The 23704-nt window shown below is 38.1% G+C and overlaps 1 protein-coding gene across 10 annotated transcripts in view; it reads right to left on the bottom strand.

Moving 5' to 3' along the window:
• Window positions 1–4147: 4147 nt before the first annotated feature.
• scube2 (signal peptide, CUB domain, EGF-like 2) overlaps window positions 4148–23704 on the bottom strand; it is a 176472-nt gene continuing 156915 nt past the window's right edge. For 9 of the 10 annotated variants that reach the window (XM_043705875.1, XM_043705874.1, XM_043705870.1 and 6 more), the window contains 6 exons: window positions 20200–20367; window positions 15964–16125; window positions 15168–15365; window positions 12049–12201; window positions 9629–9708; window positions 4148–4948 (listed from right to left, as the gene is read on the bottom strand). In XM_043705875.1, the coding sequence (XP_043561810.1) occupies window positions 4796–4948; window positions 9629–9708; window positions 12049–12201; window positions 15168–15365; window positions 15964–16125; window positions 20200–20367 (914 nt within the window). In that variant the 3' untranslated portion in view covers window positions 4148–4795. The remainder of the gene's footprint in view (window positions 4949–9628; window positions 9709–12048; window positions 12202–15167; window positions 15366–15963; window positions 16126–20199; window positions 20368–23704) is intronic. The other variant, XM_043705876.1, reaches the window with a different exon arrangement.

Here is a 23704-nt window from a genome sequence, read left to right on the forward strand (position 1 = left end):
GGATTTTTTAAAAAATCATCTTCACATAACTAAAATGAAAAATCCATTATTTACCTCCAGTTTAGAACCCAAGGTGTCACATAGTTTTACAATCCTTCATCACAATATTGTCATGTAAAACATTACAAGTTTTAAGTTTCATTTTATTGCTCCTCAAAGAGAGTGTAATTTTAGACTGTTTTCCAATTTTGTGATCTTCGAAGATTTTGCCACGTGTTGTTTTGTTCAGGACTAATGTAAATTTTATGCCTGTACAAAACACCACCAGAAACCTCTCAAGGTAATGAAAATACTCAAATAGCAACAGTTTCGAATTAGACTGACTTTGTACACTGGCACCAAACTGGCATTTGAAATTTCTGTGAAGTTTTGGCATAATTACAGCCCATGCGCATAGTTGCATCGTCCTAGAGAAAATTCATAGGTAACTGAACTTCACAGATTTTATACAATAAGAATAGTATATGAGTCTCTTCAATCATTTGCACTTCTCACCAATTATGTCGGCCAATGTCTAATTAATTCATTAGCATAATGTTGTCCCATGCAAAAGATCAGAGACTGAGAAATTCCTAAATCTACATTAATTTTGAGTGACATAAATTTCATTTATAACCAAAAGTAGGTTAATTAATCATATCACTAATTCTTGCTATTTGGAGCAATTTTCCATCTTTCATATCTGCATATTTTTACATTTTGAACAATTCTAAGTGGCAACAGAATTTGCTACATTTCAAGATTTTTTTTAAAGATGTAACTTTCTTTTTTGAAGAAGTAATGAAGAGAATTGATGAAGGCAAAGCTTGGGACATGATCTATAGGGGCTTCAGTGCGGCATTTAACAAGGTTCTGCGTGCTAGACTGGTTAGCAAGGTTAGATCACATGGAATACAGGGAGAACTAGCCACTTGAATACAGAACTGGCTCAAAAGGTAGAAGACAGAGGGTTGTGATGGATGGTTGCCTTTCAGACTGGAGGCCTGTGACCTGCAGTGCAGGGTCCACTGCTTTTTGTCCATTTACATAGATGATTTGGATGTGAACATCGGAGATATGGTTAGAAAGCTTGCAGATCACTCCAAAGTTGGCAACACCAACAGGATGTTGCCAGGGTTGGAGCATTTGAGCTATAGGGAGAGGCTGAATAGTCTGGGGCTATTTTCCCTGGAGCATTGGAGGTTGAAGGAGACCTTATAGAAGTTTATAAAATCATAAAGGTCATGTATAGGGTGAATAGTCAACGTCTTTTCACTAGGGTATGGGAGTCCAAAACTAGGTGGCATAGGTTTAAGGTGAGAGGGGAAGGGTTTAAAACGGACCTAAAGGGCAACTGTTTCATGCAGATGGTGCCGCATGGAGGGAACGAGCTACTTGAGGAAGTGGTGGAGGCTGGGACAATTACTACATTTAAAAGGCATCTGGATGGGATATGAATAGGAAGGGTTTAGAGGGATATGGGCCAAATGCTGGCAAATAGGAATAGATTAATTTAGGATAACTGGTTGGCATTGGCAAGTTGGACCGAAGGCTCTGTTTCTATGCTTTCAGCTCTATGACTCTATGCCTAATGTTCATAGGTACTGGAAGAGAAAAGATGCCTTGTTTCCATATTTTGATTTGATTAAAATCATTTGAACTGATATGGCTCTTTTTGTGTTGTTTGTATGTTAAGGCATGTGCTCATGAGATTCTCAATAATCTTTAGTTGTTACCTTTTCTGAACTTAACATAGAAACCCCATACATATAAGTGCAATTCATAAACTGATGAAATTGCATAACTTTGAAGGATATTAAAATGTATTTTTGCACTGTACCCTTAACGATCAAATTGCATCCATCACATGAATCAATGACAAATCTCTTAAGTATCAGAAATCCTTTCTACCTCAATTCATCAATTGTAATCTATATTTGGAAAGATTAAATCAAGCATTATTTTGTTTTTCACAGTTCACATGGATCCATAAACAATTTAAACTGCTCACCATTATCTTTTTGCTAAAATTCTAGAGGCACCATTGATGAAATAACTGTATAATGGAATGACTACTAAAGAGAGACCTGGCATTTTCAAACAAATCAAAATATATTACGTAATAATGATTAATACAACAGTTTTAAGGTTAAAATTTGTATTTCCTTGAGTCAATATTAAACTTTGTAGGACAAACATTTGAAAACTTTATACATAATTTACATAATAGTTTAAAGCCTAATGTTCTGTTCCAAACTAGACCTGATTAAGTGATCTGTATAGAGCACCAACTTCAAAAAATATATCACTAGTAAGATGTAAACCATCTTGCACTGTTGTGTGCAATGATTTTTCTTAAGTTAGTTATAAAAATAGTTTCACCTGCATTATTTGAGCGTTAATCTAGTGTCATAACCCTTTGAAAGTCTTTAAGCAGAGTTTTTGGCAGAAAATGTATTTCAGAGCTGCATTCAATCAACATTCCAAATTCAATTTCTTTCTTCAAGAATACACAATGAATTGCTAGTGATCTTATGTACTTCAGATTTCCATTGTTTTATCACTGATGGCACTTTCTTCTCAATGTCCTTCCTTCCTTTAAAAGTTTCCTTAAAACGTATTTCTTTGAATAAAATTTTGGTCAGCTGTCCTAATGTCTGTTTCATTGGATCAGTGCCAACTTTTCCCTTCTCTTGATAGCATTCCTGTAATGTGCCTTGGGACTATTTAATTCATGAAAGACACAACATAAATTCAATGTTGTTGTTTGGAGGGGGGTTTGGAAATTAAATTGGTTCTTGACAAATAGTCATGTGCCACATGTACACAATTTCTTGTCCTTTTCTATTGTGAACAGTACACTCTCCAGAAATTCTAGGTTGGTTATACACTTCTCTTACCAAATGCTTTTGTTTATCTACTTCTTTCTTAAAGACAATCCTTAAAAACTAAGCAAATGCAAAATTCTATGGACACTGGAAATTTGAAACAGATACAGAATGCTAGAGAAACTCAGCAGGTCTGGCAGTGAGAAGAGAGAAAAACAGAGTTAATGTTGTGAGTGTGGTGTAACTGAAGTACAGTCATACTGGACTTGAAATGCTAATTCTGTTTTCCTTCTTCACAGACACTGCCAGATCTGCTGAGTTTCTCTGGCATTCTTTGTCTTTCCTTCTGAAAACCTATCTCATTAACCAGGTTTTTGATAACGTACCCTAACATTTCCTAGAACACTCCTGTCACAAAGTGCTTTGTGAGTTCTTAATATGCTAAACTGCCATACAAATACAAGTTGTGTTGTTAAAAAAAAATTAGAGTAAGAGTTGGCTCACAAATAGAGAGAATCATGCATTCTATTATTTCCTGATGTACAAAAACTTGAGGACCTAATGATTTTTTCTTACTTTCTTTAATATGAAAGGCTGATTTTCATCTGCCTTATCAGGAACTCTTATTTTTCCAGGTGGTTATGTAAAAATTTAGACTGATATTCTGCCTTCATTGAAAAACAGAACCCTATGGCAACCTGTCTGGGGCAAATTCAATCTCCTGTAACTCTCGTATATCAACAGTTTCATCATGAAAATACACACTAGATTGTGGATTCAGACTTAATGGCTCAACCTAGCTTAAATTTGCCAAGACTGTAAATTTTAGGAGAGGTAATGGGAGAGAACTAATAAGAGCACATTTCAAGCTTTAACAACTATGATCAAGACAACAGGTAAAATAACGATATATTGGACACTAAATGCACAGGAACAATGCTAAGTAGGAAAGAACTCTCATTAGAAACATTGTGAAATATATAAACAATGAAAGTACAAGTGCAAACATATTCATAACCACATATAAGTATGAATACCCTTGGATACCAGTGTGATGTCCAAGTGGCTTAATTGACACATTATGTTCAACAATGCAGAAATAAGGTATTTGTAACTTACAAAAAGCTGAACAAAAGCAAAATATTGCAGATACTGAAAAACCAAAATAAAAATAAAAAGTACTTAGAATGCTCAACAGGTCAGGCAGCACCTGTGGAGAGAAACAAAAAGTTAATCTTTCAAGTCAATCTGAACCTTTCAAGTTCAGATGAAAGATCATCAATATGAAATGTTAATGCTGATTTTCTCCACAAATGCTGAGTAGTCTGCAGAGTATTTCAAGTACTTTCTGTTTCTTTTTTATATCATTTTACAAAGCTGTACAACATTAATTGAGATTAACTATAATCTCATTTTATTGTTTTCACAGCAGAGGTTAAAATTAACAATAGTTCACTAGAATAAGGAATCTAAATTTAACAAAGGACATGTGGCTGTAATAGTATGACTGATTTGCTAGATCAGACAATGCATTTTGATGGTAGTATATGCAACTTCTGTGCAGTTGACTGGCACGTAATACAAGCTTCCAATGTATATTTACAAGTTATTTCCATTAAATAAACTGTCTTAATGCAAAGAATGCTTAAAAGATATAACTATTGATTTTTGTAAAAGCTGCTGGCACCATTGTTGAGTGGTCCCACAGGATCTTTTTTGTTAGCTCTGAAACAGGATTACATTAATATATTAAAATAAATTGAATATTGTATGTATTTCGCAAATGAGCACTTGGTTTCTATTCCACCATGAATGATTTAGTGTTCAACGCTTTGCGTATGTAACAGCATTCAATAACGCAAAACATCCAAGTTTTATGTTCTTATGTAGAGGCATCCATACAAAACATTGGTGAACAGATTAAATGAAACATTATAAGTCTTTATAATGAAACTGCAAAATGTTCAAAGGGTATCACAAATTTTCAACTATTTGTATGGCCGTAGAAATCTGGAAACTTTTGAACGTAATAGTCGAATGAATGACCTTGGAAACATTTCCCGAGATTCTTGTGCTGTGTATTTAAAATAATTTTGTGGATGTGCCAACACATCAAACAGAGCATTGATGAGCTTCTTGTCCTGAAAAAAAAATCAAAATCCATGTTTTGCAATCATGAAAAGAAATGGCCAATATGGCATGTCATATGTAACTCTGATGTAACAAAACTTGGGATTATACGCCAACTGTATAATATTTGTACTAGTTTATCAAACAAACATATTTCATAGAATCCTGAGCTATAAATGGAAAAAGTAATCATAATCCCCAGGAGGAATATGGGCCGGGTGCTCGCAGGTGGGACTAGATTGGGTTGGGATATCTGGTCGGCATGGACGGGTTGGACCGAAGGGTCTGTTTCTATGCTGTACATCTCTATGACTCTATGACTAAATCTTCACAGAATTGCTATGGTGTAGGATGCCATTCAGCCCACCATCTTTTCCCGATAACCTAGCAGACTGTTTCTGTTCAAATGATCATCAATGTCTTCTTGAATGCTTTGAATGAACCTGCCCCCACCACATTTCCAGGCAGTCCATTCTAGATTCTACTTACCAGAAAAATAATGGTGCGTTAACAAAACACACCACTATTAATATACAAATCAAACAATGAGTTCAGCATGATAAAGAGATGCATTACAAGCTGTGAATCTTCTAAACTCTGTAATTTTATACCTCTCTGCCATTCTATCTGGCTGTCTAGGATCCTGATAACTTTGTACACGTCAATTAAATCTTCCTCTTCTGTTCCAAAGAAATCAGTCCCAACCTATTCATTCTTTCCTCATAGCTAAAATTCTTGATTCATGGCAACATTCCTGGAGATCTCCTGTGTATACTATCTAATGCAATTACATCCTTTCTGTAATGTAGTGGTTAGTTTATATGCACTGTACATCTAATTGTGTGAAATAATGTATTTGCCAGTTGGATTAAGATTACACACTGAAGACCTGTTGATAATTAACCTGACAAATTTTATTTGGTAAATATTCACAAAGCACCTTGGGATACTTTACTACCTATAATATATGTTCTTGGTGTTATGAAATTAAATTCAATGCTGAAATAAGCAGAGTAAATTAGGCATGCGCCACAAATTAAAGTATCAAAATATTTTACTAGGATCTGAACAAAAGCAAAGTAGAGGTCCCATATTTCTCCTAAGCTCAATATTAATTTCTAGGAACTTAGCTCCAAATCATTGAGATTCTGTTTTATGTACTGTTATTCACCACAGCAACTCATTGTAACATAGAGAACATGTTGTCCCAGGGAATATGTTATGATGGGAGTCAAACATCTTTCAATATTGTAAGTAGCAAGCCCTCAGATACTTGTGAAGGTTTAATGTTAAAGGAAACTTTTTAAAAAATTAATAGAAAATCACATTGTTACATACAAACCATAGAGTTGTAGAGCCAGGAAACAGACCCTTCAGTCCAACTTATTCATGCCGACCAAATCCTAAATTAATCTAGTCCCATTTTCCAGCACTTGGCCCATATTCATATACTCATCCAGATGCCTTTTAAATGATGTAATTGTCCCAGCCTCCACCACTTCCTCTGGCAGCACATGCCATACATGCACCACCCCGTGTGAAAATGGTGCCCCTTAGGTCCCTTTTAAATCATTCCCCTCTCACCTTAAATCTATGCCGTTTAGTTTGGGACATCCCCACCCTAGGGAAAAGACCTTGTCTAGCCTAAACTGATCTAGTTCCATTTGCCACTATTTGGCCCATATCCCTCTAAACCCTTCCTATTCGGGTAGTCGTCTGAATGCCTTCTAAATGTTGTAATTGTAATTGTAATTGTAATTGTACCAGCATCCACCACTATCTCTGGCAGCTCAATAAACGCACCACGCTCTGTGTGAACAAGTTGCCCCTTAAATCCTTCCCCTCTCACCTTAAACCCTTTAACTTTGGACTCCCCTCCCCTAGGGAAAAGAACTTGGTTATTCACGCTGTAAATATTTCAGAGTGTTTTATCATCAATTAAGTACTTTTAATCTTTGTCACACTTGTGAAATAGGAAATGTTGTAGCTAATTGTCACAAACAGCAATGTGATCAGAGAATATGTTTTGTGATGGTGATTAAGGAACAAGTACTGGTGCAAAAAAAATCTGCAAAAATACATTATGAAGATAGGTTGACAGAAATATAAAAGTGAATTCAAAACACCTTCAAAGGCTATAAATAGTGAAAATGGTTAAAAAGAAAAGCGTGGTGAGGCCAGTTAGGGGCCATTTAGGGGATTCAAGTATAATCGGCTGAGGTGCTAAATGACAACTTATGCTACTATCTTTATCAAGAAGGAAAAGTTGTAGTTTAAAAGAAAATAACTGAAACACAAGTTGGGCAAGAAGTCAATAAAGTGGAGGCACTACAAAAGCTGACTGTATTTAAGGTTGATAAGTTGCTAGGACTGAAGCAGATACACTTGAGGATTCTCAGGAAGTAAGGACAGACATTTTTGAGGCAGTGATCATAATCTTCCAAATGTTCATACCAAAGAGGCTAATATCAGAAGACTGGAGAAATCAAATGTTGCTCCCTTGCCGAAAAATAATATAATGGTAAACCCAGCAACAGCAACTTATCTTGTTCTGAGGAAAGATCACTGGACCCAAAACGTTAACTCTGGTTGATCTCCACAAATGCTACCAGACCTCCTCAGCTTTTTTCAGCTATTTCTATTTTTGTTATTTTTATCTTGTTAATGGGGACACCTTAGAATAATAATCCAGAACAAAATTAACATTTATTTGGACAAATATATATTAATTAAGGAAAGCACAGATGTGTTAAGGGTAAGTAGTGGGTAACTAATTTGATTGAGTTTTTCAATGATGTGACAGAGAGGGTCAATGAAGGTAATGAGGGATGAAGACTGTGCATGGATTTCCAAATAGTAGGCTTGTCAGCAAAGTTTAAACCCATGTAATTAAGGCAACCATGGTATTATGTATTTGAAGTTGGTTAAATGACTGGGAATAGTGAAAAATACTTTTTTCAGATTGAAGGAAGTATATGTTAAGATTTTCCCAAAGTCAGTGTTGGGACCACTGCGTTTTTAAAAATCCATATTAATAATGGCCTAGATTTGAGTGTGCAGGCAAAATTTTAAAAGGAATGGGAATGGATTCACTGTCTGAAGCTGCTGGACTCAATATTGAGCCCAGAAGATTACAAAGATAAGATGTTGCTTCTCCAATTTTTGCTGTGATTCGCTGGAGCATTCGGCATGCTGAGGACAGACAATCCACTCCCATTCCTTCTCTTTCTTTCAGCTTTACTGGTTACATTCTCTGTCAACATGTCCTCTCTCCCCTCCCCCAACTCCAATGGGACTGCCTGTTCTTTCCAGTCTGGCAGTTAGACACACCATTGTTCTACCATCCGCGCATTCTGATCACAAAATCTAAACTATCAACATCAATTCTGTTCCACAAATGCTGGTCCCTCCACAGTTCTCCTCGTGTCTGCATGGGTTTCCTCCGGGTGCTCCAGTTTCCTCCCACAGTCCAAAGATGTGCAGGTCAGGTGAATTGGCCATGCTAAATTGCCCGTAGTGTTAGGTAAAGGGGTAAATGTAGGGGAATGGGTGGGTTACGCTTCGGCGGGTCGGTGTGGGCTTGTTGGGCCGAAGGGCCTGTTTCCACACTGTAAGTACTCTAAGTTTTTTGTCTTCAGCTATGTTAGGAGTTCTGAGGAAGGGACATTCAACCCAGAATGTTAACAGATTTCTTTCCACAGATGCTACTGAACTTTTATAGCAAATTCTGTTTTTGTGTCTATATTAGAAGTGCTGTTGTTAGCTATGCTGCTGGGAATCTCTTTGCAGATTTTATGTAGGGGTCTCAGTGAGGAGTTAAGGGCAGCTGGATGGTCTATGCTGTTAGAAGTAATTCTTGGAATTCTTGTTCAAAGACAACTTAGTGTTGGAATCAGAGCTCAGAAGTAGTCTGAGAAAGTGGAAAGATCCCTAACTCTGTGTCAAGGGAATCCTTAGAGGCTCAGAAGAAACCTTTCTGCAATAATTATCCAGTGAAGCTTAGAAAGAGAGGGTTGAAAAGTTCACAAGTAGTATTTGCTTGATGTAACTGGACATGACTGGAGCTCAGGAAAAAAACTCAGGAGCAGGACTGGCTCAGTGAAGCTAACCGTTGGTGAAGGGCTGGACTTGTACTTGTGAATGAGTTCTGGAGTACATTTTCGAGTCCAGGGCAGCATAGCCCCAGAGAAAAAGATTTATCAACCAGAACGTGAGCAGTTGTTGAGACAGTCCTCGACAGAGTGGCTCTTGTGAGGGAGTTTCCAAGGCCATGACAACAAAAATGGCAATTGTGATCTTTTGAGAAGTTTAACGAAATTTGATGCCCACTGTGTCCTTAAGGTCTGGCAGGAATTTGAGAACTCTATGGGATCTGCCTTGATTGCATTTACTATTTACGGTTTGCTGTGGAGTGTTTGATCACAGTCCATTACCTATATTTACTACTTGTTAATTTATTGTATGACTGTTATAATGCCGTCCTATAAAATATATTGTACTTATTCAAAACTGTGGAATCTTTCGGTTTATTAGTAAGTCCCCTGGATCTCACCAAATACAAATAAGCATTTACTATATTCTCCTTAAAGGATGCTGTTAAATGTCAATTATTTGCATATTAATGTTGAAAAGTGATAACTGAGAAAATGTTAATTTCAAGTATATCTTCTAATACTTAGTCATGGTAATACCTTCAATATTTCTTGATGGTTTTCTGATGCATATAATCTACCATCTCGAACTATATCCTCAATCAATTCTTGGTAATCTTCTGTCAGAGAAGGAAAAAAAGGATTATTTTGATGTCTTCAGTAAATATAATTATTTAAAAAACTTTGAAATAGAGGTTATGTGCCTGGACCACATGACATTTTTTGTTCCTCTCTGCTTACATCTGTTGTAAGGTTTCTTGCATTGGGAAAGAATTTAACTTTTTCCCTAAACTAACTTAATTATTTTCTATTGACACCTTGAATAATTTCTACTGCTTTATATTAATATCCCCAACATCACTACACAACAATCGTAAGTTAGAGAGAGAAGAAGGGAAAAATTCAGTTGTAATCCCCAGCATTAACAGCTGGTCCGAGAAGGGAGAAATGCAAACTGTCAGATAATGATAGATCAAAGTAAAAACAGAAAATGCAGGATTTTTTCAACAGCTCCTGCAGTGTCTATGGAGAGAGAAACAGGGCTAATGTTTTAGGTTGATGACCTTTAATCAGAAGTGGGAAAGTTTAGAAATGTGATAAAATTTTAAAGCAATTGAAAGAGTGAAGGTGGGAAGAAGAACAAGCTCTGTGGTTTGTGAAAGGGCAGAAAGCAGAACAGATTAAATGAGAAAAGAATGCATGATGCAGGACCAAAGGAAATAGCTTTTGTTTCTGGTCCATTACTAAGAGGAGGTCTGAATGGAATAATCATGATTCAGCTGCAGCCTGAAAGAAAAGGAGGAGAGAGAGAGAGAAAGGATAGGGGAACTAAACTCAGCAAAAGAAAAGGAAACAAAACCAGGAAAGAGATCACAATCCAAAGTGACAGAACTCAACCTTGAGTCCAGAAAACTGTAAAGTATCCAGTCAAAAGATAGTACTTTTCCTTTAGCTTTCATTGAGTCTGTGGACTGAATGGTGGTGTTTTGCTAAGTAGTGACCCAGTCTACATTTGCCTTCCCCAATGCGCAGGATATCATATAGTGAGCAATGAGTTCAAAATTGAAAGCACAACAAACAAAAATGCTACTTTACCTGGAAAAAGAATTTGGGGCCTTGAATGGTGGAAAGAGAGGACATTAAAAAAGGAAGATGGGGTGGCAAGGTGGCTCAGTGGTTAGCACTGTTTCCTCACAGTGCCAGGGACCCAGGTTTGATTCACGCCTCAGTCGATTATCTGTGTGGAGTTTGCATATTCTTCTCATGTCTGTGTGGATTTCCTCCAGATGATCCAGTTTCCACCCACATTCCAAAAGATGTGGGGGTCAGGTGAATTGGCCATGCTAAATTCCCACAGTGTTAGGTGCATTAATTAGGAGAAATGCAGGGAAATGAGTCTGTGTGGGTTACTCTTCGGAGGGTCGGTGTGGACTTGTTGGGTGGAAGAGCCAGTTTCCACACTGTAGGGAATCTAATCTAATGTTGCATCCCTGCACTTTCAAGATTAAAAGCTGTAGCAAGAGAATGGAAATGACTAAGAAATGGATGGGAGTATCAGGGATCATTTGGAATGCTTAAAGGTAGATTTGCACTATGTATTTGGTGGTGCTATCACATTAGAGCAGCAAAAATTATCAAGGATGATTGACTGAAAACGGAGGTTGCTAGAGTGGAAAGTTATGACAAGTAGAACATTGCCATGGTTTTGAAAATGTTGGGCAAGGGTACTTCTGAGAACAGAAGTACTTGAAGTAGAATGTTCAAGGGTCCCATTAGGCATGGTGGAGAGAAGACCTCTGTTAAAGAAAAAGACATATCAGAAGTGGTAATGTGAGGTGGTGATGGCTTTGTGGTATTGTCACTGGACTATTCATCCAGAGACTCAGGTAATTTCTGGGGACAGGGTTTGAATCTTGCCACAGCAGATGATGATACCTGAATTCACTAAAAAGCTGAAATTAAGAGTCTAATGATGACCATGAATCCATTGTTGATTGTCAGAAAAAAAAAAATCTGGTTCACAAAAATCCTTCAGAGAAGGAACCTGCCATCATTACTGGTCTGGCTTACTGTGACTTCAGACCCATAGTCTGGTTGACTAATTCTCCTCTGGGCAATAAACGCTGGCCTTGCTAGTGAAATCCCGTGAATGAATTTTTAAAATTGTATTATCAGAATAGATGCAATAGCGACACAAAAACCAGGAGAACAGAATAAAGTCCTTAAAGGAAGGGGGCTGTGAGGACGTGCAGTCAAGACTGCTCTGGAAGTCAGTGGATAATAATTAATAGCCTATACCCAGAAATGGAGACAGAGAAGTCAAGAAAAAGGGAAGAGCTGATGATGAAAAGTATAAATTGGAAACAAAAGTTGATGAAATTTTCCAGTTCAAGAGAAAGGAATGGTATCAATACAGTCGAATATTTTAAAAACATTATAGAGGAGATATATATATTTACCATCATACGTAACATATGGAACCTGAAATCCTTTGTCACTGTTCCCTTCATTGGACTTGAATTGAATCCATAATTTTCTTGATCGTGAGGTGAATGCTATGGGTCGTTCATAGGTTTGACAGGTTTCATAGGTTGTCACTGAATTAGACAATGCTGGTCAATTACACAACAAAAACAAACTTAGCCATTGTTATTGATAATTATTGAATGTAAATCAATTTATCCAAAGCTCAGATCAAATTCTATTATGAAGCTCTTTATGCTGTTAATATTTCTAGAGTTATCATTAGTGGATTAATTGAAACAGTGATCAGTAAAGAAAAGGTAATTGTACATCCAGTATTGTTATTTGTTTAATTCAAAGTTCACAATTAACTGTAGATTGCACAAACTAATATTTGTTCTTGTGGAAATCCTAATAAGTTGAAATTTCATTATGCTAGATTTACAACACATTGGTTAATGCATTCATGTGAAATTCTCATGGATTTTAATAACTATGTTGAAGCTTTATACATTTCACACAAAATAAACTCATTAATGAAATCATGTCAAGTAAATTATTCTTGATCAGATACCTAGCAACACAGTATGCAATTACTCAGTAACGAAGTGCACCTTATCATTCAATAATGATCAATAATGCATTTGTGTGGACATCGTAATATTTTAAGGAGATGAAGTACACCTATTGCTAATATGCATACGGACTGCATAGGGAGGATATCAGGTATTGATTTCAAGTTAAAAATCTAACATTGAAATGAATAGGACCACTTGCACCTGCTCAACTGTACCTTATTTTGTCAGCCAGCATTTTTCAGACACCTCACTGCTGAAATAAATGCATTGCATGACATAGTACTGAGCTATACAAAGCAGCGACTAGGAGAAAATGAGGACTGCAGGTGCTGGAGATCAGATTCAAAAAGTATGGTGCTGAAAAAGCACAGCAGGTCAGGCAGCATCCAAGGAGCAGGAGAATCGATGTGACAGGTTAGAGCGGAGGGTAGAGCAGATAGGTGGGAAGGAAGATGGATAGGTAGGACAGTTAAAGAGAGTGGTGCCAAGTTGGAGGGTTGGGTCTAGGATGAGGTAGGTAGAGGGGAGATATGGAAATTGATGAAATCGACATTGATACTGTGTGGTTTTAGAGTCCCAATGTAGACGATGGAGTGTTCTTCCTCCAGGTGTTTGGTGGCTAGGATTTGGTGGTGGAGGGGCCCAGGACTTGCATGCCCTTGGCGGAGTGGGAAGGGGAGTTGAAGTGGTCGGCCACAGGGCAGTGGGGTTGTTTGGTGCATGTGTCCTGGAGATGTTCTCTTAAATGTTCTGTGAGTTGGTGTCCTGTCTCCCCAATGTAGAGGAGACCACATTGAGAGCAACAGAGATAGTAGATGAGTGTTTGGATGTGCAGAAAAATCTCTGCTGGATGTGGAAGGATCCTTTGGTGCTGGCTGTGGAAAGATCCTCCACCTCCATTTCCAGTGACAGACATCTACTTCAAACCCACTGACTCCCAAAGCTACCTGGACTACACCTCTTCCCACCCCTTCTCCTGTAAAAACAATATTCCTTACTCCCAATTCCTCCATCTCTTCAATACCTGCTCCCAAGAAGAGCAATTCCATTCCAGACCATCGCAGATGGTGGCCTCCAGTGTTAAAGACAACAAATTCCCCTCCCATATTGTCAGCAATGCCCTCCAGCGTATCTCCTTCACTTCCTGTACCTCCACCCTTGAACCTCACCCCTCCAATCGCAACAAGGTCAGAACCCTCAGTCCTCACCTTTCACCCGACCAATCTACGGGTACAGCACATCATTCACTGCCATTTCCGCCACCTACAGTCAGACCCCATCACCAGAAATATATTTCCCTCCACCCCTTATCAGAATTCTGCAGAAACCATTCCCTCCACGACTCCCTCATTAGGTCTACACCCCTCCCACCAACCCAACGTCCACTCCCATCAACTTCCCTTGTGACTGCAGCAGATGCAAAATGTGCACCCACACCACCCCCCTCACCTCCATCCAAGGATGCAAAGGATGTTCCAACATCTGGCAGAGATTTTCTTGCACATCCAAACACCTCATCTACTATGTCTGATGCTCTCGAAGTGGTCTCTACTATACTGGGGAGAGAGGACGCCAACTCGCGGAACGTTTCAGAGAACATCTCTGGGACACATGAAGCAAACAATTCACTGCTCTGTGGCCGATCACTTCAACTCACCCTCCCAGTCTGCCAAGGGCATACAAGTTCTGGGCCTCCTCCACCGTCAAATGCTAAGTTCCGACGCCCCCCCCCCCCCCCCCACCAAGACTGGAAGAAGAACACCTCATCTTCTGCCTTGGGACCTTCGAACCACACAAACATCAACATTGATTTCACCAGTTTTCTCATCTCCCCTCCTTCCACCTCGTCCCAGATCCAACCCTCCAACTCGGCATTGCGTCCTTGAATGGTCCTACCTGTCCAACTTCCTTCCCACCTATCCACCCCACTCTTCACTCCACTCTGACCTATCATCATTACCCCCCATCTGCGTCAACCTATCGCCTTCCCAGCTGCCTTTCCCTCCCATACCACCCCCTTCCTCCTATTTACCCCTCAACCCCTTCCCCCCTACCCCACCCATTCCTGATGAAGGGCTTAAGCCCGAATTGTTGACTCTCCTGCTCCTCAGATGCTGCCTAACCTGCTGTGCTTTTCCAGCATCACATTTTCGACACTACACAAAACAGAACGTTTGATCTCTGTTCTATGCTGAGTTATCTGATCTCAAATGGTAGCAGTTGGGAAATGAAAGAATTGGTCAGAGTTTTTCCACCTCTGATTAGTCAGTAATCTTTACTATGTGTCTATGCACGAGTATAGACTACACATTAATCAAACATTACATTCAGAGTCAAAGATAATAATGTATTTTGAATATAACTGCTTGTGGAACTACCTTCCTATCATGAATCTATCATGAGCTTGAACTGAGGCGGCAATAAGTTATGAGTTGAGATTCAAACGTAGACTTCTTTTTAAAAATGTGTACTCGTTGCTTATTTGTCCATTTGAGAAATATTATAAATTAATTAACTTTATCGCAGCACTGACTTACAGCTTTTTCTCATGACTAGGTAGTCACCACACTCATCATCAATTGGTAGAAATATTTCTGGGACAACAATAAGAATGCGTCGTTTTGGAGGTGGACTTAAATTCCAGGTGCATTCAACATTTGCAGGGTAATCCCCCGGGTAATTTGGAGACTCGATATATCCAGTGTAGTCCCCAAGTTCTCCTCCACATTGTCTATCTGATACACAATAACCACAGAATTTAAGTAAGAACTGCTGAGTGCTTTACCAATAAGCCATCAGAAGCTCAAATTCTAAAACACACATATTCAAATACATACTAATGATAAAACACCAAGTTGATGTACAAACCATTAATATTATACCGGTCTCCCTATTGTCTTATCTGAACTGTTAAAAAGCTGACATTCTAAGGCAGCTAATTATTCAAACATTTTCAAGTGCTTATCTTCAATTATTCATTCATACATTTCTCTTGAGCAATGCCGAATGCGCAACCTGACTAAATAATGAATAGAATGACCACAGTTGTGATGCAATGGTAAATAATAAACATTGATTATTGGTAGTTGCTTAAATATTTACAACAACTCACCTCTAATGTGGTAAAACATCATACTGTCATTTAATAATCTATATATTTGAACTCCCAACTTGGACCTCTGCTATTTCTAGTTTTTCACCATTTTGTAGGTACTGTATTCTATTCTTTTTTAGATTCAATGTAACTGAGTCAATAAATATTCATCCACAAGTTACATCAAAACAAATTACTACAGATAATAGCTATGTATTCCATCAGATGTTAATACCTACTTTTACACTGAGTAATATTAGTTGATCCATCAAAATCTGTTGTAGTATTTCCTGGACACGCAACACAATGGTTCTGCCCAAACTCTGGTTGATACAACCCAATTGGACATCGTATGCATCTGTGTGTGTTTGTATCGTAAAAATGACCAGGTGAACACTGAACTGTAGAAATAGAATGAAGGATCGAAACAAAATCTTAAACAATTATCAAATGTAAGACTTTGACTCTATATTTAACGGAGGATTCCATCAAATTAATGTCATAACGTTGGCAGGAATCTGATAGAATACATAAGAAAATCCATCCTAAAAATTCCCTGTTACCCTTCTCCCCATGCTTAAAAGGCCAATGACACTAAGGAGACACAATCTGGATTTTCTGCTTCCTTAGATCAGGAAAGAGGCCAAGACATAGATGAGGTTAGCAACTTACGAAATGTATTTCAGTGGGCTCCATTAAAGAGGTCCAAGCAAAGTGAATGGTGTGAACACATCAAAAAGTTAGATTCCCTTTAAAATTATGAGGTTAACCCTTTCACACAGAACTTCTACAAAGAGCTGAGTTGGATCGCAGCAGGGTAAGAGCTTGGGTTGACGTAGGTTAACACTGGAGGGGATAAACAGAGGTGAAGACAGATAGGAGTAAGACAGATTTATGTTGAGTGTGCTGTGCTGGAAAAGCATAGCAGGTCAGGCAGCATCCAAGGAGCAGGAGAATCGATATTTCGGGCATAGACCCTTCATCAGGAATCAGATTTATGGTTGTGGAAATTTATGGCTATTGTGTGTGCTCCAGATTGTCCAATAACAAAACAAAAACTATCTGTCCTTTAAAATGAAAGGAACATCGTCAAAAAGCAGAATATAGCTTTAGGCTCTGGCTAAAGTATCAAAGCACTAACATGCATGGCAAAGCAGGATGCTGTAAGCATGCAAGTAGAGAAGAGTAGGCTGAGATACAGCCTGGTCCAATCAATGGTGTGGCTGTCTGTCCCTGTATGCAAAGTGTCCTTGTAGCAGCCTGTCATTATCAGTGGCCAGTGCACCCTGCAATGTAAGTCTGTGCTATCTAAGCATCCTGTGAGTGGATCAGGGAGGTGCCAGGAGGATTGAAGGGTTGGCAATTATTGGATGCCAATGTTCGTGGACGAAGGGTGCATGCAGCTGGTGCCTATGGATCCTGCCTGACATGGTGGTGAGCCAAATTGAATTGTAGGACTTAGCCTGGCATTTGCTTTTGCCCAGGTATCTCTGATGTAATTGCTGAAAATGATCTAACCTGAGGGCTTGAGAAATGACAATTCTTTCAGTGTTCACTAACAAATCATTCAGGAATCAGTGTCAACGTGATTTAAAATTCTGTCTTAAAATACATGATTTGGAGATGCCGGTGTTGGACTGGTATGTACAAAGTTAAAAATTATACAACACCAGGTTGTAGTCCAACAGGTTTAATTGGAAATCTTAAAATACAATTGCTAGGTATGTACTCTGGCTATCCTGTGACACAGAATTCCAGCTTTTGCGCATACTTGGTTTTTTTTGTGCTGCTTGAATCTTTGTCCAGCTTTCTGGTGGTTGCATGAAAACCAAAATAACTACAGATTATGTAAATCCTACTCTAAATTAGTGCAGATGTTTTGGAACAGTCCCATCTCAGAGTTTAACTAGTGGCTAATCGTGATTATTAACAAAGGAATTAAAGTTCTTTGCAGAGTCTTAGGTGCTGGTACCAATCTTTTTCTGGTCTACTGTAGGATTGCGTCATAAATTAAGAATCAAAACTTCGCTGCCCAGTCCAATCAGAATGACATTGGCATTGCTGTTGATTTTATACAAAAGTACACCAACGTGACTCTTTTTGTATTTCTAATTGACACTGCAGGCAGTTGGGTACCTGTTGAATCAGTAACACTGCAAGTCAATCCAGTGGACAGCTTGGCCAATGCCCTCCTTATAGTCTAAAGGCTCGGAAAGAAGTGAGGTTTTCTCCAATGTTGTGGATGGTTCCTGGCCTTCAGTAACAGTGAGCAGTGTGTTCCAGCAGCCATGGCTTTTCAGATATTTTTAAAGCAACCTGTTCAGAGAGATTATTACACACCTCTGGAGCAGGTGGGATTTGCACCTGGGTCTTCCAGGCCAGGGGTAGGGACATTACCATTACATATTTATCTATTTTTCATTAGCTTAGTCGGGATATTACCACTGCATCTCCAGAACCCCATCTCAGATACATTTTTTTAAATCACTGCACCGTCAGTGGGCTTCAATGTTTTATATTGTGTTTATCCCCTCAAATGATCAATGGGTTAATACTTTACTTAAATATAGTGTTATGAAGGTGTAGAAGTGTACTATACCTTTAAGAGAGTTGAAAAGCTAGCAGAGCTAACTGGCACAGCACAAAGTGTTCTGAACAAGGTACCAATGTAACATTTGGTCAAACAGCTACAGTAGCTGGGTTGCTATGAGACAAAAACAAATTTCGAATTCGGCCAATCAGTTTAAATTATGCCCCAAGATACCAAACTCCAATCAGGGCTGAATTTAGTATTTTGATAATATTGAAGCCAATTAAATGATCCAATGTTTTGGGGTATAAATAGCAGACATTTTGAACAGTTAGCCAGACTGGCAAAGAGAACTGCCAAAAGACCAACAGATGTCGGCTGCTAGTAAGAGCTGTCTGAGAAGTACCTGTCTGGAGAAGGAGTTTGCACAGAGAGAAAAAAAAAACATCAAAATGAATTTAGAGAGAGAATCTACAGAGGAAAATCTACACGGTAAACTCAGCAAAGCTGATTGGTTTTGAAACGTGATTTTTAAAAAAATCGTAATCGGGATTTTTTAAAAAATCGGACCAGTATTGTAGAGGGGGCAATAAAAGATAGGTTAAGAGAAAGGAGTTGTAAATAGTTGTTAGTTAATATTCTCTGTTAGACTTAAAGAATAAAGTTCTTAAATTTTTACTTAAAATAGTGACTTCTGGGATAGTTCTTTGTCTCTCAAATTTTAACAGATTACAGCACGAGGTGAATCTTATCTGTGTTGCTAGTTTAAATTAGCAGAGAGGTTTGCCCCGTGTTGTAACAATATAGTGAGTCCAGAAGCTTTTCAATTTAAAAAAAACTTTTATTTAACCAGTTTTTCTAATCAACCTATTCAGAGATGGATCAGATAGGACTTGAACTTGGGCCTCCCAGTCCAGGATAGGGACACTACCACTGTGCCACAAAGTGGCCACTCTCAGGGTCATTTGTTCTTTTTGTTCACTTATTTTTCGGAATAAATCTGTTCAGAAATGTTATTGCAGATGTCTGGTGCAGTTCGGACTTGAACCCAGGTCTCCCAGTCCAGAGGTAAGGACACTACTGCTGTGCCACAAGAGGATCCAAAGTAAGGAGGCCTTTTGTCCCTGGTTGCTCTCAAACCACCAACCTTCTGGTTAGCAGTCAAGCACATAGACCCACTGCTCCATAAAGACAGTTACTGCCATTGCCTTTTCACCTTCCCATCCTTTATCAGTTTCAGCTGCAATCCCTTATGAATGACTCATGGACTGCACACCACTGCTGTCACCACATATAATCACAACAATCAAGGCAGTCTCGGACCCTAGAGAGATGAGGACTGGACTGCATCCTATTGTGAGTTGCTTAATGTTTATTAGCTATTTAGAATAAGTAAGGAAAAACTGTTCCTACTGGCAGAATTATCAACCAGAGGTCACAGATTTAAGCTAATCAACAATAAGATGGGGAAAATTTGCATCAAACAGCTAAAAATTTTGATTTGAAATGCATTACCTGACAATTTGCTCAAAACAAGTGAAAGAATAATTTTCAAAAAAGGAATTGAACAAACACTTTAAGAGAAGAAAACTGCACAGTGACAGGAAATGAGCAGGGTATGGGATGAATTTGATAGCTCTTTCAAAGAGCTGGCATATGCATGATTGGCCAATAGCCTCCTTCTAAACTACATAATTCTACGGGATCTAAAACATGAATCAGAAATAAAAGTTGCAGCAAACACAAAAGTAATGCATCAGTAATTATATCACTCTGCTGTAAGATTCTTGACAATGGCACTTTTAAAAACTACTCTCTAAGTGCAGCATAATCTTCCTTTTATAAAAGTCTATTCCTCAACATTTAAAAAGAAAAGCACATTACATCTCAATCTTCTGACAAGTTTCATCTGGATTAAAAGACATGGTTTCCAAAATGATATTACCTTTAGTTTCACAATCCTGAAATGACGCTGCTCCTTCACGTTTTGTTGTTAACCCTCCACCACAGGAAAAGCATGATGTCCGCCCAAACTCTGGCTGGTATGTTCCAAAGGGACATGGTTGACATGGCCTGAATCCATTAGAAGAAAACTCTCCATCAAGACACTGTCCTGCACAAAAAAATTAGCAAACTATTTTAAACCAAAATATACATGCTTGGAACATAATTTCACTTAGCAAATTACACAATATTGTTACATACGATTAAATTGTCCCCGAGTTTCAACTGGTAGCACACTTTATTTTTCATTCTTGGTGCAAGAATATAGATTGCCTTTATAGCAAATGGACTGTCAGCCATAATTTCAAAGAGAATGGATTTTAAAGAAGTGTTTTTTTTTGCTAAAACTATGCAAGGCACCAGTCAGACCATCCTTGCAATACTGTGAACAGTTTTGGTCCCTTATCTAAGGAAAGATAAACTGGCATTGGAGGTAGTCCAGAGGTACTAGGTATTCAATTCATGGAGGGAATTTCTTATAAGGCGAGGTCAGGTAGTTTGGGCTTGTACTCAAGAGGAGATCTTATTAAAACACACAAACTTCTTAGGGAGCTGATAGAGTAATTGCAGAGAAAAGTTTTTTTTGAGACAGAGACTAGGGCATAATCTCAGAGGGTAGTCAATCAGTTATTTACCGCAGAGGGTTGTTGAGGTTAGGTCATTAAATATATTCAGGGCTGAGATATATTTTTAAGATAGTAAGAGAATCAAGAGTTATTCTAATACACAAGGAAGGATTAAAGCAGTTGACGATTATCAAATTTCACTGAATGGCAGGCATAGCAGACTTGATTGGCTGAATGGCCTGCTTTTGCTCAAACATTCTTCGGTCTTCTGGTCTTCATGTAAAGAAATTAAAAGGGAGAAGAACTGCAAATAAAGGACTAAAGATTGTGCATCTCATGAATATTTACTTTGAACAGGAATGTAAAGATGAAAAATTCTGCTCATGTGAATTTACAATAGTGGATTTGTTCAAAAATGAATCATAAAACTGCATTGTTTTATGATGACATGTTAATGAAGTAATGTAAAAAGGATATGGAAACATATTTACTACTTACATGAAAGATATATGGAAAATACAGTGTCTGATAGATGTTATTCATGATGATTCGGAGAACAGCATTAAATTATGTCCTAAAGAAAAGTATATTTATGCTCAACTTTCACTAAACACTAGCAAATGCATAGTTAGCATATAATGAATAAAAATGAGTTTACATTTGAGTGAGAAACAACAACAGCAATTTATGCTTTTTAAAAAATGAACTTTCCAAACCAAGTAGTAATTTTGCTCCTCAGGACTGTAAACAGGGATATTTACTAAGGCTATATTTGTACATCTTATTGAGACAGTGTAACAAGTAATAATGTATCTATGTTTATGCAAAAACTTTAATTACTGTCAAAATAATTATTCCTTTTTTAAAATCTCAAGTCTTTAGCTACTCTGAAACTAAAGTTAAACATGGACAGAAAAGATATTAGGGTCAATTTTAACTTGCCCACTTGACCAAATTGGCATTAAAGGAGTGATAATATCAGCGAAATTGTCAGTTTACTGCTCCGTTATTGCTAAAGCACTGAATGCTGCTATTTCCAGAAGTGTTTACTATTAGCCAGCCAAAGCACCTGCCAGTTTCAAGCAGCTAGTCCCTATGTAACCAGCACGGAGCTCCAACAGCCAATTTAGGGCAGAATTGGTTGAAATGTGTTCTGTGGTGCTCTTGGATCAGTTACATCGATAATACTTCCAAAGAGATTCCAGAAAAATAAAGATGTATTATTATGAAATCAGCAAAAACCAAGACCCTGCTGTCTTTAGTTTAATTCTTGCTGAATGAGGATTAAAAACTAATCTAATATTGGGTCCATGATATATCGCTTAATTACAAATTTGACTAAAACATTTCATAGTGGGATTAACAGCTAGTATAACTTTGTTTTAATTAAGTTGCAACTATTTCTGGATGCAATTCCTCATGTCAATGTGCCAGTGGGCTTTGGGAGTTCTCATCCAGACTACGAGGTGGAGTATTTCATCGTGCATGCAGGTCAGCCCTGTTGCCAAGCACCTTCCCAAGAAAACTCCCAAGAAATCACAGTATTAGAAACAATGGTGAAATCAAAGGAACAATTTCCAACACTCAGAGTTGGATGGGATGAATGTAGAGGAAAGCACCAGTGATTTGTTTAGTGTATAAATTAATGGAAAAATTAAAAAATAAATCAGACTCAATTTAAAATAATTCAAAATAATCTATTTTTTTAAAAACCAGATTTGAGCAAATGTGTAAAGCAAATACAAATTCTTGAGTATTGTCAAAAACTTTGTTAAGTGAAACAGTGTCTCTGAAATGCTGGGCACATACTGTGAAGTACCACACCTAACAATTGATGTCACCAGTCTCAAGATTATAGAAAAATTCTCATATCTTGGTACAGTGCTCTGTACTGAAAACGTCAGTACTTACCACTAGAAAGCATGTTCTGCCTACTGCCAAAGCCACAATCATGTCTGGAAGTAGCATAGCATTAGACTGAAGCCTAAAACCAAACTCTACCAAGTCATTGTTATTACTACCCTGTTGTATGGCACAGAATCCTGGATCTGCTTTAGACTCCTCAACAAAACTCTGAAAGATTTCAAAGACATCAGAGATCCAGACCAAAATCAGAAACAACAATATCTTTCATCATGATGGGTTCAATAGCATAGAGACCACCCTCCAGAAAATTAAACTTAGGCAGGTCATATCTGCTGCACGGGTGACTGCAGAATTCCAAGCAGATCTTCTCTCACATAAGAAGACCATAAGACATGGGAGCAGAAAATAGGCCATTCAGTCCATCGAGTTCTGCTCCACCATTCAACCTCATTTTCCTGCTTTCTCCCCGTAACCCTTGATCCTCTTTATAATCAAGAACCTAACTATTTCCATGTTAAATATACTCAATGAACTAGCCTCCACAGCCTTCTGTGGCAGTGAATTCTGTCGATTCACCATTCTCTGGCTGAAGAAGTTTCTCCTTATCTCTATTCTAAAAGGTCTTCCCTTTACTCTAAGGCTATGCCCTTGGGTCCTAGTCTCTCCTACCAATGGAAACGTCTTCCCAACATCCACTCTATCCAGACCATTCAGTATTCTATAAGTTTCAATTTGATCCCCCCTCATGCTTCTATGCTGAACGGACTCTGGGTGATTGACAGTAGTCAGTACAGATGACAGAAGCATGACCATAAAGAAAAAGCTGATAAATGTCTACATTGCAGACCAGCTGTCTTGGAGAAATATGGCAGATGGCTAATCCACATGGAGGGAAGCACTGAAATTTGGTTCAGCATTCTGAGAACCAAATATGCCAACTTGCAAAATCCAACATGCTTACAGGAAGGCAACTGCAACAGCTGAAATTGACAGTTCTGTGGATTTCAAGATGAC

The sequence above is a fragment of the Chiloscyllium plagiosum genome, chromosome 16 (genome assembly GCF_004010195.1).
Source record: "Chiloscyllium plagiosum isolate BGI_BamShark_2017 chromosome 16, ASM401019v2, whole genome shotgun sequence".
NCBI classification, from domain to species: Eukaryota; Metazoa; Chordata; class Chondrichthyes; order Orectolobiformes; family Hemiscylliidae; genus Chiloscyllium; species Chiloscyllium plagiosum.